The following is a 20,673-nucleotide window of genomic DNA, read 5'->3' on the forward strand; positions in this document are numbered from 1 at the left end:
TTTTAGAAAAAAAACTAAAAAAAAATGGAAAATGAAAATGTCCGTAAAGAGCTCAAAATAAATCAAAATATTTTCAAAATTTTACCGTGTATAGAAAATGCAAATATAAACAACCTGTGAAAATTTCATATATCTGCGGTCATTTGTTTTAGAGTTAAACCAAAAACCAAAATCGATTTTGCGTAAAAATTCCCATTTTTCCTTAATTTTTCTTTTGTTTTTCACGTCGCTTTTGAAAATTACTGGGAAATTTTTACTTTTGACCCCCCAAAGTACCAACTAGATTCACTTTCCAATCATAAAAGTTACTGTTGAAGAAAATCGAAGCAGTTTTACTGTTCTAAAAGGTGATGACAGACACAAAAAAAAATAAAAAATAAAATAAAAAAAAAAACACACATCATTGTAAAATCAATACATTCATCGTTCCACTCAGAATCTAAAATCATGCTTATACTAAAAATGGAAAACGTTTTAATATTTTTTGTGAACAGTGAACATAATAAACGTAGGTATGTACTATAATTGTTACTTAAAATTATTATAAGTTTTGACTATGTTTTGCATATATAAAATATATTAGTACCTACAAGATAAGTAATATATAAAATAACTATTTTTTTTTTATATAGTCAATTTAAAAGGTGGAATAACACAAACGATTAAACAAATTAAGAACTAGGTTGTCATTTTAAAATATATAAAACTAGTTACGGTTAGGTTACAAGTTTGGTACATTGGATATTATCAAGTCGATTATTAAGACCATAACGACTACTATACTAAAATGGAACAAACGTTACACATTCACATTTTATATAAAAGTGCTAATAAAACTAAACAATTTACGTTTTACAACTTACGGTAACATTAAAAAGTATTATTATTATTATTATTATTATTATTATTATTATTATTATTTAAACATATAGGTACTAATATAGTAGGTACCTGAGTACTTACCGGAAACCGAATGACTATAGTTATATGCAGAGATTTTTTTTTCAACGCGAATTACGAATAACCTAACAATAAACGTAGGTACCTACCTACGTTTATGCCGAGACGTCTCAATTTTTAATTTAAAACATTTTATTTCGTGTAAACGAAAAATTTAAATCTATGATCGACATAGGAATTTATTGAAGCGAAACTGAGGAACACAGATAGTATTATATAAAGTTACTTTTATATCTGTGGAAGCGAACAATATTTGTAAAACGCGCAGGGAGCGTCACGTCGCGTTATTTTTCCACGAAAACAATATTTCGTGGAATAGAAAAACAAAATAAATAAGAAACTTTATTCCAATGAATATAATTTCCTAGATTTTATTTTTAACCGTTGTACCGGTTGAAAGCATATTGTATCGACGAAGACGGTACCGAGTTTGGTCGCACCGAGTTTGCCATCTCGCTCTCAGCTATAGAGTGCTACAATAGTTACAACGTGGAGGGAATATATATAATCTGTAGCTAGTCTTATACGAGCATGGAGGTTTAACTGAATGACTAACTCATTGGTCTGTTATGTTATTATTATTATGTTATGAGTAAAACGAGTTGGTTTGTTTGCATTGTGGAAAAAAAAATTAGTTAATTTCGTTTAAGCTCCCGTCGGTCAAGAAAAATTGTTGTGTATCTGTCAATCATTTTGCTATTGGTATAAATTGTGTTGCGAATTATAGGTTTTTGAACGAAATTACGATCTCGTTTTTATTGATTTGAAGTTATAACCTAGGTATAATAATAATTAGGTCGACAGGGTCATAATCGTACCGCCATAGTTTTTCACACAGCAAATCTGATACATAGAGTATCTCAAATTTCCCTTTGTCTTATCTTTGTACCTATAATAAATAATAATATTAGGTATTAAATTAATTTCAATTGAAAATGTTGTTTTTTTTAAATTTAATTCTAATGTACAAATCTAATATTCTATCAGTTGCATTACTCTGGGAGAAATTATTAACTTTGCCCGCACGTACTCACAGAACGACTTTTTTTTAAATCAATACATATCGAATGAAAATTATTATACTATACCTACTATAGGTACTAAAATAAAAAACAAATATATTATTGTACACTTTAACGTTAAAGCCGGGGGCCTTCAGCCATTTTAGGTTGTAGTGGGTCACATATTATTATTCGTAATAAAAACATATTATGTTAAATGATTAAAAATGTATTTAAAAATACATACTTTGTTTGCTTAAAATGTGTTCTCGGGCCTCAAATAAATACAACATGGACCGTGAGCGGAAGACCCCTGCATTAAAGCCTCACTTAATCATAGAAATACCAACACTTATAATAATAATAAGAAAATAGTATTTAAACTTTATTTTATTATTCAATAAATATAGAGTATCTACGAATACTTAGATATTTTTTTTTTACTATACGAAGATTTCACAGGCCCGGATTAAGACATTTTGAGACCCAGGGGCTAAAGTTTTAAATGAGGCCCCTGTACGAAAAAAAAAATATTAATGTATATTATAATGTGTTCCGGGGTGAAGTGACCAGCCGACGTCATATTTGAAAGTACACCTACCAAAAATGATGAAGAAATACCCTTTAAAGATTGAGTCTAACTTTTTTATTTTTTAAGTTATTGGCAATTAACTTTTTTTATCAAAACGATACATATCACCCATTAGTTTATGTATTTTCAAAAGTTTTCAACATTTTAATGTATTTTTTTTTATTTTAAAGCTAGGTATCTCCTATCAACACTCCGAAATACGCAATTGAACTATAAATGTTATTTTTATTAAATTAAAAAAAGCAGAAAAAAATAGCAAAAATTAGAATGTTTTAAAGGAAATCGTATATAATTCCAAATAATTTATTACATATTATGAGATTTTGTTTTTTTGTATTATTCTGCTGAATTATACTGAATTATATTGAATAATATATCTAGAATACTTTGAAAGTTTGGTTTTCATAATATATTCATGTTAATCGTCACAATCTTATTTTTCCTAGGATTGAGTCGGTCAATTGGTCGTCAATCGTTTAATTTTATACTATTAGGTAAATTTCAGTTGTCATAACACAAAAAACAAAAACTCATAGTTAATATTAAATTATTTGAAATAATGCACAATTTCCTTAAAAATACTAATTTTTGCCAACTTTCTTCTATTTTTTTTAATTTAATAAAAATAATTAGCACATTTCTGGTTTAATTTCGTATATCAGTTGATAGGACAATAAAATAGCTCTAATATTAAAATAAAATTACGTCAAAATATTGAAAAGTTTTGAAAATACATAAACAAATGCGCGATACGCATAGTTTTGATAAAAAAAAAAAGTTAATTGCCTATAACTAAAAAATAAATAAGTTAGATTCAATCTTTAAAGAGTATTTCTTCATAATTTTTGGTATACTTTCATATGACGTTGGCCGGTCACTTCACCCTGGAACACATTGTATAATATTATTTAATATTAGGTACCTGCCTGATAATATAATAAATATAATATAAGGATATAAGGTATATAGGCATATAGCAATAAATGATGAATAATGTATCACTTTATTAATTATAAATTATAATTTACAAGCTTTTTTCATAGCTAATTAATCATCAATTTTTTTAGGTGATTTATTTAGTGTTACATAGCCTATAACGAAAAAAGTAATGGACATATTAGAGGCCCCTAAATAAATTCTAACTATGGGAGGCCAAGAGGGGCCATGGCCCCCCTTGGCCTCCCCCTTAATCCGGGCTTGAGATTTCATTGTAACTTGAAACTTGTTATTTAATAACCAAGATTTATATACTACAAGAAAATATTATATATTATTTTTTTTTTAGTTGATCATGAAGCCCGGAAACTATGGCCATCAGCTGTTTGTATTTGTTTGTAGGGAAGGAAATTGTAGATTTGTAAACAAGTGTGTTTTTGGTTAGGCAGATTTTTCAGTGGGCACCTGGTATCTGCCATGCTCAGGTGGGGGGTGGCGGCACTTCTCTCCGGACACCGTGACTTGCCGAAATAAAAATGCCACCCGCGGCCGGGTTCGAACCGACGCCTTAATCCGCTCGGCCACTATGTACCCCAATATATATTATTTATCAAGTCCATTGTTCATCAATAAAATACATATAGGGTTTCAAGTATTTATAAAAAAGACCGCAATATAAAATGGTGATGAAATATTTATCGAACAAATAAGTGGCTATTGCATATATTATCCCCATAGTTTCTCCATGCTTATTAAAATGGTCTTGTAGGTACTCTTGTTTTACAACATACTTATAAGTTATTTACTATAGTTAGTTACTATAGTTATTTCGCGAGCAATCATTCATTGAATTATGATTATTATTCACACAATATTCCCCGAGACATTGCCACATATAGAATGCCAAGACTAATGGAGCTCGTTTAATGATTGGACATTTCCAATTCTGAGTAATTGTGTTAGTTAAAACCACGAAGTGAATGAAAACAGACAAAACATTTCATGAAACTTGTTGAGTTGTTTCATTAGAGAGCAGCCTCCGATTTTAACGATACAGCACTCAAAGTTGCATGGAAAGCTATCACAAATGTTTTCTAACATACCTACATGGAATTAAAATAATTTTAATAACACAAAATAGAATAATTATTATTATATTCCGTGTTATCGAAGGGTAACGGTAAATATATATCTTGTATAGGTATAACAATGTAATTTATTGGTGTGTAGGTTTTTTTGTTTTATCATACGAGTATAATAACTCCTCAGAATCCTTTGTGTCCTAAAGAAGCAGTTAATATCATCTAAACTACTTAGCTTTAGTGTTAAATATGCATTTACGGGTTCGTTATACCATATATGAGTGTATTCATGCAGTACATAATATATTTTTTATAGAATAGTTTGTGTGTTCTACTTTTTGCTAAAGTGGAAATTATAAATAATAAATGTGTCTACATTTTTGATACAGCAGCTAAAGTTATTGGTTTTTAAATAATTTGTTTTTTTTTTAATGTAATTTACTCGGTGTTTTTTCTAATTATAAAGTTTCAAGTGTTTTTCGTAATATTTAAAACTAGATACCGAATATATTATATACACAAGTGATGTATTTATTTTATTTAACTAGGTTCAAATAATAAATACCTACCTATTAAATATATCGATAAAACTTCAATTTTTAAATTGCTTGAACAATAGATAATTAATTAGTAATCAATAGTACATACTACTACTACATCGTTACCAAATGTTTTGATCTTGTAAGGATAAATAAATAAATCAATAATAAGATAATAATCAGCAATTATATTGTTTAAAAAATTTCAAAATACAAAAATATGGCAATTTAATTATAAAATAATATTTCCAACAAATAATTGTTGTAGTGGAAATCGATTATTCTAATTAATTCTATAAGGTGACATTAAAATATTTTCATATTAAAATACGGATTTTTTATTTATTTATTTACGTCATCGTAATCTGAGGTCATTAGCCTGTTACTGTGGGGAAGTGCAAAGTTAGTTTTGGACACGTATGTGTGGCAAGGATTTGTCACTAAGAACCCAGGTGGTCACCCATCTGGGAACTAGTGGCACCGGTCAGTGCTTACTCTTATTTCAACCACCGCTCTATGCCAAGCCACTAAAATACGATTCAGGTATACCTTTATATATTTTAAAAATCATTTAAAACTATAAATAATTATCCTTAGTATAAATATTTTAATAACTCAGAAACTAATCGTTCAAATTTTCATTTAGATATATCAACATTTACAAAAAGTTTTCTACTTATAACAATTTACTGTAAAAAAGAAAGTTCTAATTTTAAAAACAGAAGTTTGTATCGCTGCAGGACACTCCTGATATGGTATAAAAATCTTAGTAATTAAAAATATGACCTTTAAGTATGCTTGACAATTCAAAAAATCAGAATTTTAATAAGTGCATTGTCAAACGAAAAAAAGGGAGGTTGAACATGTTTGGTAAATCACTCTGTATATTCACAAGACAGGTTTTATAAACAAGTTATACATATTTTGTCAATAATAACTTAATATTTGAAATATAATACTATATTTATCGAAAAACGTTTAAAATTATAGCTAGGTGCATTATTATTATATTTTTTTTTCAGGAGTTTTGTAGATAATTTAATTTTTTAGATACTATAAGTTGCCTAACAGATAATATTTTAATCAGATACTCTTTCATTGAGTACAATAATTAAATTTGCTTGCATTATTTATATTTAATCACGCAACTAACTTCAACTTGTTGTAACCATCACGATTAAAAATTAAAAAAGCTAACAACAAATCTTAATAAGTTGACTTGCGTGCTCCGCATGGCAAATGCATAAATCGAGGCTACTAATTAACCTCAAAATTTACGTAGGTACATAAATTCCCAAACTTGCGGCAACTTGCACTTGGATATTATACACAGTTTTTTCCCCTTTAATTACACTTGAAACGTTCCTATAGTCAACTATAAACTATTCATTCATACGCGTTCACATTAGCTAAATGCTGGAGATACACAACGGTCCAAACAATACATTTAATCATTTATTATTGCCATTTGCCACCGTATTAATTATTAAATAACCACAAATTTAAATACATCTTAAAAATAAGTCTCAACATAGAAAATTACCGTTTTGAAATATTTTTATTCGTTGGTAAAAATGTATAATAAATTATATATTAAGATAATTAGATTATAGTCTATAGTCTATAATAGACTATAATAATTGTATATAATAATGTAATCAAACCAACGTTTACAGTTTTTTTTAAATTAGAAACAATTTTATTCACTTTACTCTACACTTTTACAGTGAAACTTTTAGATTTTGTATCTTTTTTTACTTAACAATTAATTGTTTGGATATGATACAGAGAAGGGTGTTTTATATCTCATTAAAATATTACTTTTAAAGTGATAAATTGTGGGCTATCAAAAATAATGTCTTCCCTTTTAACCATTTTAAAACAAACACAAAAAAAAGAAAGTTTTTAGTACTAATTTTTCAGTGTTAACGTTTATATGCCAAAATATTAATTTATTTTGTTAATATAAATACAATATTTTTATATAAAAAAAAATATATGCAGCGCTATAAATCTTTAAAATTACTTCGTACCTCATAAACAATATTATAAACGTATTAAACTTGCTATGTATTATGAAATATTATATTTTAAAAATGCGAATACAAATTGTAAAATGAAATTAAAAATATTTACGACAAAGCTGCATATTATAAAAACATATTATTGTATATATTGTTGCATATTATTGAGTATACAATGTAAAAAGGTACGTATGTACTTATAAACCTTATATATGACTGTATTTCAATAATCTAAAATTATGTAAAATGAAACATTATAAACAAATGAAATTTTCTATTCTAGATAAAAAAAAAATGTAATCTATCTTTCAAGATATTTTGAATTATATTCCCTAACAAATGGTCTTTTATTAAACAATTATCACCTTTACACCATCACAACCTTTACAGCCATTACAAAGTAATTTTAAATGCTTTCAACTTTAAGGAATAATGAAAACTAATGAAACTATTTTTTGGTTAATATTTGATAACTTCCTATATTTTTCACAATATTTCACATAATTGTTCGACAATTTTATTCTATAAAATATTAGTTATCGATACTTGACAAGTGATAACACATCAAAATAAGTCTTTAGAGTACTGTTTAACTTTTAAGAAAAAAAACTACTTATGTCTAATATTTTACAATATTATATTATCTTAAAATGTCAATAAATTATAATCGTACCTATAGGTAGTATAATTAAGTAGACTACGGACCTAGAGTATAGAGTCTAGACAGACGGTTCGTGTGAAAAACAATTGATTGTCATAGAAAATTCCACCGCCTACGACGTAAGACTATTATGTTCAATCGAGTAATATTATATAATATAATATTTCAGTCCGATCGTATTACAATGGCGTACGCGGATACTAATAAAACAACAATGTACGATCGTCGCGTAGGTTCAGGTTAACATTTATTTATTATTCATTTTTTGTTTTACTTCCATTGCGACCGTCGAAAGTGCACAGTTGTAGATAAGTAGTTGGTTAGGTTAGGTTAAGTTAGGTTAGGAATATAATATAATGTTATGTAGATAAGTAGTTGGTTAGGTTAGGTTAAGTTAGGTTAGGAATATAATATAATGTTATATTTAACAAATAATTAACATTATCCTCTCATTTGGGGTTTATGTGGACTAAAAATAATACGGAAATCCAACCAAAAGTAAAATTTGACACGACAAACACATAATATTATTAATATTATATACTAACGTTTGCGCATTGTCTTACGATTTTTTGTCGTCCACACGTAAACGCATTATAATAATATACGTCGGAACTTCAACTATATAAGTATAATTACTATATTATGCAGCAGCGGATATTATTATACTATTGTGCAGCAGGATTATTGCTAGCTACGTATAAATTATTATGTGAATATAATAAACACGGTAAGGGTGTACTTTGCGTAAGGCACATTGTGATATAATATACTTACCGCGGGGTGTCGTAGGTTAAGGAGCGATACGATCGAGGCACGTGGGTTGCATTTCGTCGGGTCGGCAGACGTGCGTGCATCTACCGGAGGTTATCGCGAACGACTGCCGACGGTGGTCACTGGTCGTGGCGTTGCGGCGTAACCACCGCAGGTGCGTCTTCTGGTGCGCGCATGTCCTACGTTCCTGTCCCGTCGTCGTCCATGTGGAGACATAAACGCGACCAGAGACTAGTCAGAAAAGAAGTTAAACCAAAATATCAATATAAATTTCCCACTAACTTTTACAATTATTTATAATAATATGATATTGTTATACACGCGCATAACAGCGTAGATTCGTCATATTATTATTTATTAAGAGGATGTAATGCTTACCTGCGGGGATGTAACATACTAATACGATTTGTATGTAGGTATAAGACGCATCGCGTCTTTTGTTAACTAGCCAAGTAGGTAGGTAGTAGGTATACATTCATTATAAGACAATGCAATTTTGATTAATGATAACGCATTATCTACCATAGAGTAATACCATTGATTAAACAGCATTGCTCATCGCCCCATTTTATCCTTTAAGAACTAAGTGCCTTTGGTAATACTTATCATCAAGAAACATTGCATTTGCATAATCGACCTGTTTATAAGGTCTATGATTCGCATACCTATCCATTATCTTAGATTGAATATTGATCAGTGGTTTTTTTGGTTACAGCTGTATGAACTGCTTATGAGGAGCCTCTTATTAAATTTCTAAGCCTTTGATATAAAAATTTAACCACCTACACAATTTGCACTTTTTCATGATTTCGATGAATTTTGTCAAAATTTGAACTTTAAATGCTTATAAAAACAAAATCATGCCTACATTAATATTTTAATATATTGTGTCTGTTATAATATTTTAAACTGTACCTACCTATATTCTACTAGAAAAATTGTTTTCAGACATAAAAAATACGCATGGGTATTATTGGAAAATCAATACCTACGTTCAGACTTCAGAATCTTAAATATAAGCGAATTGTAATTATTGGCACCTAAGTATACAAACTTTGCGTAGAAATGAGTAATATTTAAGTTGATAATAAAATATTTAAAAATTAAGAATATTACTATCTTACTATTATATCTGGAGAAATGTTGTTAGGTTTAAATGCAAAGTTCATCATTTAACAGCTGATATAAAATAGTTAAACGTAACATTTTGAATTATCTTGATCGTATATTTTGTGTATATTATCTAGAAAACATAAGTCTCAAAATGATAAAAAATATTTTTAATACTACGATTTTTTTCATCTAAAATAAAAGTATTTTTTACTTGAAATTGTATGTTATAAATAAAAAACATGTTTTATTATGTTACCACACCTATCTTATGTAAAAATGAATAAAAACAATTGATTCTCAACACTACAAACATTGAGACATTGAGTATATATATATACTGTTTATTTCTCAAAAAACAAGAATACTGGGACCCACTGAGACTATCCCCGCATATTGTTTAGGGGGTGTAACGCGCCCCCTCCCCCCTTTACAATATGGAAATTATATAAATGTTTTTATTATATCAATTAGTTAACTATATAATATGTAATTATAATGATAACCCTCCCCCATACATACTAAATATTACTATCTATAGAACTGTGTAGATTGGATAGGTTAGGTAGGTACACAGTTTGTTTTTAAAACAGAAAACAACTAGGCCTAGTTACTGGTATATCAGAAATATGTTGTTTTGCATTAGTAAGCTTGTATTTTTTTATTAAATTACCTATATCAACGGTTTTTACTAAATTATTATCTGTTAAGAATAATTGTAAACATTTAAAAAAATAAAAAGTTTAGTTTTAGTATAACACTTTATTTTGATTAAAAATTCCCGTTTCTCCTTAATTTTTTTTTTTGTTTTTCCCGGCGCTTTTTAATACTACTAAGAATTTTAAATGTATATACATACCTAAATTATATTCTCTTACGAAAAAAATAGACCAGCTACAAATATTACACTATATTTTGTTTGTTGTCCAGGTGATATTCGCCGTAATGTTTATTATACGTTCGTCCGGTTACTAATAAAACACCAAATTTTCGTCATCTGTATAGTTTAGATTTCATTCCAATCTCGTACGAAAATAATTATTTTAGCGTCCCTTTATATTATAACAGTAATTAATATTTCAATAATTATTATAATATTTTAAAACGCGATTTTTAGTAATCTAAATGTGGAATGACAACAACCTACGGTATATCATAATATGAATATCAGAATGTGCATTAGGAAGACTTACCTTGAGGTTCGATGGTAATATATGACGTTGTTAAAAAGTAATATACCTATTTAATTTTGAGCGGTATTAGGTTTATTGGTTCTACAACAATGTGAAGTTTTTATATATTTTTTTAGTTTTTGACTTTTGTATCAGAAAAATTCAAAAATAAATAACTGCAATGACTTGAATTTTCAACTAAATATTTATATTAGTGTCTTAAAACAAAATAAAAATTTCACAATATATACATGGAGCTTTTTGAAGTATTTATAAACATTTTAAATGTTTGACTAATTTTAGTATAATTTCTATTTACATATAGGTAAATTAAAAATATCAAAATAGGTATATAGTCTTCAATTTTATTTATATAATATTATGTAACTATGTAAGCGTTTCGAGTTCAAACTTTTACTTAATTGGATACTTTTAAAGAAAAATAATGATTAGTTACAAAAATATAATTCGTTGAGATTTGAAACTTTTCATCACTATGCATATTTTTATTTGTTTATTTATTTATTTTGTGTATGAACACAAACACAATTACAATATATTCAATATATTTAGTATAGTTTTAAGATATTTATACCACAGACCTTTTAACATTACTATTTATACGTTATGCCTACATTGACTTAAATTAATAAGAGCTAGTTATAAAATTATAATTATATAATATACCTAGGTAATTTATTTATTTATTTTCTGCAAAAAATATTTCAACCGATCACGAATATACGTATACTAATACCTGGTAGTAATAACTAATATATAAAAATAAATAACAACAGGCGAATTTACAAATTTTTTTTTTTACGTTTTAAATTTGCGTACCTATCGGTTTTCTCCCCCAATGGGACCCACCTTGTCGTGGTGGGGGAGCTTGCCGGCTCAGGTATTCAATATCTGAGTCTCACTAAGAGGTCCTGAGCCAGTTCTTACTTTCACTAGTTGGGGCTGGCAAGGTTGAAGAGAGCCTTCTAGCTATTAGTAAATCTCTTCAAACCTCGCGGTAGGTTAAAACGCATCCCAAAAATATGCAAAACACAAATCACAATACAAACGTTACTGGTGCAGGGTGTTCGGATTACCCAGGCCCGGCTGTTGGGAGCATGTGGTGCGCGTCCCAATGGTCGAATCGATCAAATTGTAGCACCACCACGGGTAATGCGCAACTGAATACGGAAACTGGATTAAACGAAGGAGATAAAACGATAACGGATTTAATAACGATCGGACCATTGGCAGCTGAAATAACGGGATCGCTGTACAAACTGTTTGATGAGATAAGCCAGCTGGTCATGGTACGGTGCAAGTACTTAGTGCCAATTATCGACAGGTCGTCTGCGGCACGTGACTCGGACGACGATTCTTCGGACTCGGACGAAGATGAATGCCGGCACCGGTCGTCAGATGTGCGTCTACCAGAAAAGCCAAATGCAGAAATATTCGCCGTAAGCACGCGCTATTATTTTCGCGTGGTAAAAAAATCAGAACCTACGTTAGCATCGCGCTTATGGTCAGAGTTCGATGAACGAGTGAACAAGTCATTTAGTTCAGAATCGCAGTCTGAACTATTGTGGTCATTGGACTTGGAGGAGCCATGGCCATCGGACAGAGAGCTGCCGTCGGACTCGGAATCAAGATCAGCATCGGTCCCAAGTCTGGAGCTAAAGTCAGCATCCAATTCGGAGTTAGATCCAGAGTTAAATTGGTCAATAGAAGATGAGCTATTTTGGCCATCAAGCATAATGCATGCGTGGTTTCCATCGGACTCTGAGCTTTGGTCAGCATCGCACTCGGAGCTAATGTGGTCAACGGACGATGAAGAAGTGCTGCCAACAAACGTAATGCAGATGTATCCATCGGACTCGGAGCATTGGTCATCATCGCACTCGGGGGTAAAGTGGACAACAGACGATGAACAATCTCTACCATCAAACTTCGAGCAAACTCAGCCATCGAAGTCGGAACTTTGTTCAGAATCGAAATCGAAGCTCAAATGCGCCACGGACGATAAACAACTGCAGCCATCAAACTCAAAACAAACGCGGCTATCGAAGTCGGAACTTTCTTCAGAATCAAACTCGGAGCTCAAGTGCGCCACGGACGATAAACAATTGCAGCCATCAAACTCGGAGCTCAAGTGCGCAACGGATGATAAACAACTGCAGCCATCAACCGTAAAGCAGATGTGGCTAACAGACTCGGCGCTAAAGTTGGAATTGCACTCGGAGCTAATGTGGTCAACGAGCAAAGCGCAATTGGGCAAAACAGACCAAATGTGGCTGTCAGACTCGGACCTAAGGACGGCATCGTACTCGGATCTAATAGGGTCAACGGTATCAATGGATACAATGGGACCATCAGACTTGAAGCAGAAGTGGCCGACAGTCTCGGAGCTAAAGTCGGTATCGCTCTCGGAGCCATTGATGTCATCGGACGATGAGCAAATCTTTTCATTTGATGAAGAGCAAATCTTGCCATTTGATGAAGAGCAAATAGTATCATTGCACGACGAGGAGGAGATAAACGTGGTAAGTATCAATGAGGCAGACGAAAATGCGACAGTGGCTGAACCACCTACACCTAAACGTAGGTCATTTCTGTCGGCTTTGGGGAGGCGAGTCTTGAGTGCCTGCAGAAAGCTGTTTTGCTGCGGTGCCTGCGGTCGCCACTGTAAACGATAACTGGCACCGAAAAAAATGACATTCAACGATATTAAATTCTATATTAGGTTGACAAAATTCTTCTTGGTATAAAAATGACGATGTCGACTTGTTGGTATTGACTTTACACAAACGTGTTATGAAAATGACAATACGCATATTCAATACTGCTGGATTAGTTTTATTGTTGATAATGATACTGATTATTTTTTATAATTTGTTAATTACCGAGTATTTAATTAATAACTGCTTTTTTTTATAAATTTAATCGAGCCTCTCCATAGTTATTTCTATAATTTAAAAATTATAACAACTATATTGTACAATATTCAAAATATTAAAATTTTTTTTTTATAATTCATTTAATTGTTTATTCGTATATTTAAACTTCAAAAAAAAAAAAAAAATTCAATATTCAATTTTGATGTTATTAATTAATTTAAGGTACTACGATCATATTATCGTAAAAATGTTGTAGGTAGCTGAAGGAATATTGAATCTTATTCTAAGTAATTTTTATATGATCAATGTAAAAATATTTACATAATAATATAATACTAATATTAGAATAATAATTATTATAATTATAATATTTATATTATTTATATACTTGTATATTTTAAGTAAATTTATATTATTTATATACTTATATTATTTTGTTAATATTGTAATTATTGTTTTCATAAATAAATACATATCTTATCTTATTAAGACATAAGTACCGTCATTGTTCAGATAAGATAAAATCTGGTCTAATATAATAGGTATGGCTTTATCACATTACTTGCTAATATTTTCGAATGAAGAACCACAATCAAAGTGAAAGTGAATGAATTCACAATCAAAGATTGTATTGGATATTTCAAATTGAATACATTGAACATTTTAAAGCATACAACAATTGCTGGTGCACGATGTTATAGAAAAATGTTTAAATTTAATACAGCAAAAATAAAAAATACAATTATTTCTTTGGGTTTGGTCGGAGTTCTGTATAAATTTCCGTTTGGTATGTTTTAACTACCTATGTTTAACTAAAACTATGATTTGTTTTGTAATCTTCGATTTTTGACATTGAGGTATTAGAATTTAGAAACCATATAACTTTACAGACTACCTTTGTTTGAATAGCTACTTCACCAGATTGTTTATGCCACTATTATCTCTAAGGAGTAATGGCTAATGACTATAATTAATAATTTATTGAAATAATTTTTGAAATAAGGTAAATAAATAACAAAAAATGCGAAATTTTAATACTTATTTAATATTTCTAATAACTTATAATATAATTAATATTGAATAGTGCAATCTCAATAATAATAATAATTGTTATTCATTCATCTTGAATCTTGAATTATATTTGAAAAATAAATAATATGTATGCTTATTATAATCCCTTAAGGGGCATCACTACCACGTCTTTTTTTGTCAAAAACTACTGTCTCTAATTCCAACAATACGTGCCAACAATTATCACGATTTTTATTCTGAAAAAATATTCGGATTGTCGGTAATATATACAAGGAAACGGTCGAACCACATTTTTAATTTTTGTAATTTAAAATGCAATAAAAATTGTAAAAAATTCAAAAAAAATTAGAATTTCCAACTTAAATATTTAATTAACTTAATACAATTTTAAAAATGTACCTCGACCGTCGACCGATGCCTCGTAGAAAAATAATGGAAAAAAAGAATATTTTGTCAGAATGCAAATCGAGTTAATCGTTGCGATATATTGTTGGAATTAGAATCGTGTGTTTGAGTGAAAAATAAACATTTTTTCATGATCACAATATTAAAAACTGACATTTGCGTGTGAGTGCGTGTGAGAGCCCTCGGTACCGCTACAATTGACCCGCATGGACGCCACACACACTAATAATCATTTACGACTAACACATAGATCTCGGGTGGCGACAACGAGATTAGAAATTGCCTAAATAATTCTCCTTAAATCAATGCGATGGCGAGGCCCCTTAGAATCTATTTTAGATGGACAATAGAATAAAATACAGTATTTCGGTTACCACCGAGGCTTTAGATAGTAGCCGTGGTTTGTTGTTACCACTTTATCAAAAGTGATAAGAGGCAAATGACAGGAGCTATCAGATAGCTACTATCTAGTATTTAGTCCGTGCGGCGTGCACGAATGTACAAAACTAGTGATGGGTACTTTCAATTCATTTCAGTGAACTAATTCATGTGATTCAGCTCATTAAAATGAATCGATTCACTGAATCAATTCAATGATTCAGTGATTCAATGAATTCTATGAAACACTCTCACTCTGTATTACAGTGTTAATATGTTATATATATTTACTTATATATTTATTTATTTTTTATAATTTATAAAATCATAAAAAACCAAATAACAGTATGATTTGTTGAGTACTAAAATGAGATTGAAGACAATATATGTTTTTGTAAATTTATTTGGAAAATATACAATACTAGTTTTGCAACAATTATTTATATTTTTCATTTACTGAATTAGTATAGTTAGTACTATAGTACTAGTTTACTATAGTATAATATAGTTATATATTATTTTGAACCCCAATAGTAGAATCACTCCATAGAATACTATGGAGAGTTGTAGTAGAGTGATTCTACTATCTATAGTATCAAGTTGATTCACTCTCAAAAGCGCAAATTACAGTGTCGCCACTAGTGATTCACTAGTGAATCGACTCTTTCGTAGATACCGAATCAATTCATTCGATTCACCTGAGTGAATCAATTCAGTGAACTGATTCATTCGTGAATTACACACCACTATACAAAACTGAAATCACACAACAACTTCACAGGCATAAATATCAAGTACATAATATTATTTCTCAAGCAGTCAAGCACTCAAGCCGATCTACCGAACACGCTGAAAGCTGAATCGCTGGAAAATCTCAAATACTACCTACCTATAATAGCTATTAATTTCTTATTATAATTAAATAATTTATAAATTGAACAGTGATAATTAACATCATCTCGTAAAAAAAAAAAAAACAGTAACTAGCCATATACACATAACACATCTGATACGTACTAACTATGTATGCTACATTGTAAATATTATACAATTTCCACAATGTTTTGTTTTCACAAAAATTTGTTATTACAAAGAATTGTTCGTCAATATAGTTCGTCAAAAAAAGATGCGAAGGTAAAATAATTAAGAAATAAGTGTTTACTTTTATTCATGTTATGGTTTTTTTTTGTTGCAGCCCATAAGAAATTATTTAAAACAAAACTCTAAATTTTTGGATTCGTTGAGAATACATGTGAAAGCTGGAACTGGTGGTTTTGGTTTTCCCCGGTATGGTGGTGAGGGTGGTAAAGGAGGTGATGTCTGCTTTGTAGCTACAGAAGGTACCTATCTATTGAAATATAGGTATATTTTATATATTATATTATATCTAGATAGCTTAATCTTGGTAATTTAAAGGGATCCAATTCCGTGATTTTATTTAACATACACTCGACATAGAATTTTAGACGGGTTCTTGGCAAACATACCAAATGATCTAATAAAGCGGTAAGAATTCTAAAAACATATTTGAATTTGATGTCAAGACTACTTAAAATCGACTTTACCACATTTTTTGATTTTAACTTCTCCAAAAGTTGAAATACAAACATTTTTAAATACTCTTTTTTTTATATGACAATTTTAGGAATTTAAGTTATTATATCAAAAATGTGGGAAAGTCGATCTCAAGTAGACTTGACGACAAATTGAAATCTATTTTTCAGAATTCTTATCGCTTCATTAGATCAATTGGTATGTTTGGCAAAAACACGTCTAAAATACTATGTCACTCGTGTGTTAGACAAAAACAGAAAACCACAGTATCGAATCAACTTAACAGAAGTATTATGTATAACCAATACTCGATAGGATACTAAGTTTAATTTATTTATTTTTTAATTATTTAATTAATTGCGTCTTTATAGTGTGGTTTGTCTTCTAGGAAGATATCTTGATGTAAATTTTGTGTTGATATTGGTTTAGAGATTTTTCCCTAAAGAGGGTTTCATTTAATGTTACATTATTAAATATACATTATATTTCATGGTTATTATTATACTTCATTATTATTGTGGTCATAACTTTAATGATTTAGTAATTAGTATTATAAAATATGATACCTAACAAAAATTGTTTAAATCTAAAAATTAAATATCAAGATATGTTTAATATAGGTATATTTGTTATTCTGATTGGCTTATATATTATTATTTGTTAAACATATTTTCAATTTGTAGGTATGACACTGAAGGATTTTTTGAAAAAATATCCACTAAAAAAATTACGTGCAGAAATGGGTGGTAATAGTCATTCTAGACGTATTCTTGGTCAAATCGGCGAAGACAAAAAAGTAAATGTACCTACTGGCATCACTGTTTATGATGATAAAAATGTGTTAATTGGTAAGCAATAATTATTTTTTTACGGTTTAATTTTGTTTCATATTATAATTTATGTTGTTCTTTTTGTTAAAATAAGAATATGTATTTTACTTATCCTTATACAGTATTATTTTGATAGACTTAATTTATTAGATCATTAAGTGTACATTTATTTCAAGCTACTATGATCGATATATACTTTCTATTATAGTTTCATCTGATATGTCTTGTACAATTGTATTAACATTAATTTTTGACAAAATAAAAAAATTAGATTTTTGTCATTAAAATAAATTAAATATTACTACCTAACTATTTTTATATATTTAGTAATTATTTACAATAATTCTGTCATGTATACTGTCTTTATTTTATAGGTGAATTAAATGAGCCAGATTCTGAATTAATTGTTGGCAAAGGTGGAGTTGGAGGCAACAAAACAAATGGATATTGTGGTTTAAAAGGGGAAAGCAAATCTATTAAACTTGAACTTAAATTAATTGCTGATATTGGTCTTGTTGGTTTTCCAAATGCTGGAAAATCTACATTGCTGAAAGCTATTTCTAATGCTAAACCTAAAATTGCTTCTTATCCATGTGAGTAAAATATTTTTAAAAAAAAATTAAATATATTAATTATTTTATTTATTTACAGTTACAACCATAAGACCCAATATTGGTGTTATGACTTACGATGACTTGCGACAGATATCAATGGCTGACTTACCAGGACTTATAGAAGGAGCTCATTGTAATATTGGAATGGGACATAGATTTCTCAGACATGTAGAGAGGACAAAATTACTTCTCCTTGTTGTTGATATTAACGGTTTTCAATTAAATCCTAAGCATCAGTTTCGATCATGTTTGGATACAGTAGTTTTACTAAATAAAGTTTGTATTTTAATTGTATTATAATAAAATAATCAGTAAAATAATTATTTTCTTTAAAGGAACTTGAGTTATATAAAGAAGAATTACTAGATAAACCTGCTATGTTAATAATTAACAAAATGGACACAGAAGGTGCTAATGAGAAATATTTAGAGATCAAAAACCAATTAGAACATTTAGATGGTAGATTACTTGTCCTTTTTCCATATTGTAGTATTAAAAGTATTAATATACAATTCCTTATTTCAGATACAATTATGTCATATTCTGATGAAATAAAACCATCTAAAGCTATTAAGTTTGATAAAATTTTAAAGATATCAGCTAAAGATCAACCAGATGATGTGCAACGAGTAAAATCAACAGTTCGTGAACTCTTAGATATCAATGAAGAATTAAACAATAATATAGAATACAAATCTTTAAAAAATATCAAAGAACAACTAAGAGAACGTGGTCCTGTGCTGATCTAAATTAATGTACATTTACCTTGTACTTTACTTTTAATACCAGAATATGTTTTATTATTATTATTCTTTTTTTGTTCCTGATTAAGACTTTATTTAAATAATTTAATGTTTTATTAAATGTTTAGTCATAATATTATTTAAAACACGTTATGTGAAATTTATGTGGAGCGGTAAAAAGGTAGAAAATACACCGGAATAATGAAGTCACGGACTATAACACATCCAACATCCATGTATTATTATGGAGTTTAATATGCATTGAAAACATAATTCCTGTCCGTAAAATCAGCGGAACATAGACTAAAAATAAATTGTCTGGATTTAAAACATTAGGTAAATAATTAACAGAACTAAGTACATAATATAGTTATTTAATATTTTGAATTTAAAATTTAAAGTGACAAAAAATATTTTAATGATTAAAAATTGCGTATTTAACTTAAGATCTAATCCCTAATATTAGGTATTCAAAATATTAGAGTACATCAATATCATATCTATAAAATCTTATATTATTAAGAAGGCGCCACATCCGCATGTGTTGTCTCCATCTTACAAACGCATAATATACCATATTTACGCTCAGAAATTAAAGTTTTATGCCGTTAGCTTAAAAATTAGAGTGAATAGACCTATTATGAAACTTGAAGGTAAGAACATTATCTGTGTTTTTTGGAAGTTTTTTTACGATAATTCAGTTTTTATGGAAGTTATGAGCATTTTTAATTTACATGTATTGTACACGTAGAACTCACTTAATAACTTCATTATCGTATAAACACTTCCAACAATTCATGAAGGGTCAATTCACTCTAATTTTTAAGCTAACAGCATAAAACTTGAATTACTGAGCGTAAATTTGGTATGTTACACGTTTGTAAAACAGAAACAACACATGCAGGTGTGGCGTCCTATTAATGCATTCACCATTTACTTTTATACCCACATTGAATTCATCTAAAGCTTCCTAAAAAATGAATTCCGAGTATAAGTTAAACATGAGTGGTGACGGGACGCATCCCTGTACCGCCACTCTTTTATTGAATTATCTTCTGACATTTAATTCTGCTTCCACACGTATAGCTGAGGTTTGATTCCAGTATAAGTTGCTTATTATTCTCAAATCCTGATCGTCAGTTCAAATCACTTCCAATATTTGTACAAGCTTAATGTTTATTAACTCTGTCTAAAACCTTTTGATAATCAGTTAAACAAGCATAATATATGCATTATATATATTATTACAGTAGGACAATTCCCCCCTCCCCCCTCACCCCCCCCCCCCAAAAAAAAAAAAAAAAAAAGAAGGAATATTGGTTCTTACTCTTTTATTGAAAAATCAATATTTACAGCAAATAGCTAATAT

The 20,673-nt window shown here is 29.3% G+C and overlaps 2 protein-coding genes across 2 annotated transcripts in view; one reads left to right on the top strand and one right to left on the bottom strand.

Moving 5' to 3' along the window:
• LOC100571910 (agrin) overlaps positions 1-8,711 on the bottom strand; it is a 197,134-nt gene extending 188,423 nt beyond the window's left edge. The window contains exon 1 of the mRNA XM_008187613.3: positions 8,573-8,711. The gene's annotated coding sequence lies outside the window, so the exon portion shown is untranslated. The remainder of the gene's footprint in view (positions 1-8,572) is intronic.
• Positions 8,712-16,108: 7,397 nt separating this feature from the next.
• LOC100161613 (GTP-binding protein 10 homolog) lies at positions 16,109-19,440 on the top strand. Its single transcript, XM_001950307.5, has 7 exons — positions 16,109-16,697; positions 16,759-16,903; positions 17,801-17,965; positions 18,322-18,540; positions 18,599-18,837; positions 18,897-19,020; positions 19,087-19,440. The coding sequence occupies exons 1-7, from the start codon at positions 16,590-16,592 to the stop codon at positions 19,308-19,310; spliced, it is 1,224 nt and encodes a 407-aa protein (XP_001950342.2). The 5' UTR covers positions 16,109-16,589; the 3' UTR covers positions 19,311-19,440.
• Positions 19,441-20,673: the final 1,233 nt, after the last annotated feature.

This window comes from Acyrthosiphon pisum, chromosome A2 (assembly GCF_005508785.2).
Source record: "Acyrthosiphon pisum isolate AL4f chromosome A2, pea_aphid_22Mar2018_4r6ur, whole genome shotgun sequence".
Lineage (NCBI taxonomy): Eukaryota > Metazoa > Arthropoda > Insecta > Hemiptera > Aphididae > Acyrthosiphon > Acyrthosiphon pisum.

Bases quoted from the DNA above. Each gene is read 5' to 3' on its own strand.
- LOC100161613 (XM_001950307.5), top strand. From the start codon at position 16,590: ATGCTACATTGTAAATATTATACAATTTCCACAATGTTTTGTTTTCAC. The intron at 16,698-16,758 runs GTAAAATAATTA...TTTTTGTTGCAG, and splicing joins CGTCAAAAAAAGATGCGAAG to CCCATAAGAAATTATTTAAA. The intron at 19,021-19,086 runs GTAGATTACTTG...TCCTTATTTCAG, and splicing joins CCAATTAGAACATTTAGATG to ATACAATTATGTCATATTCT.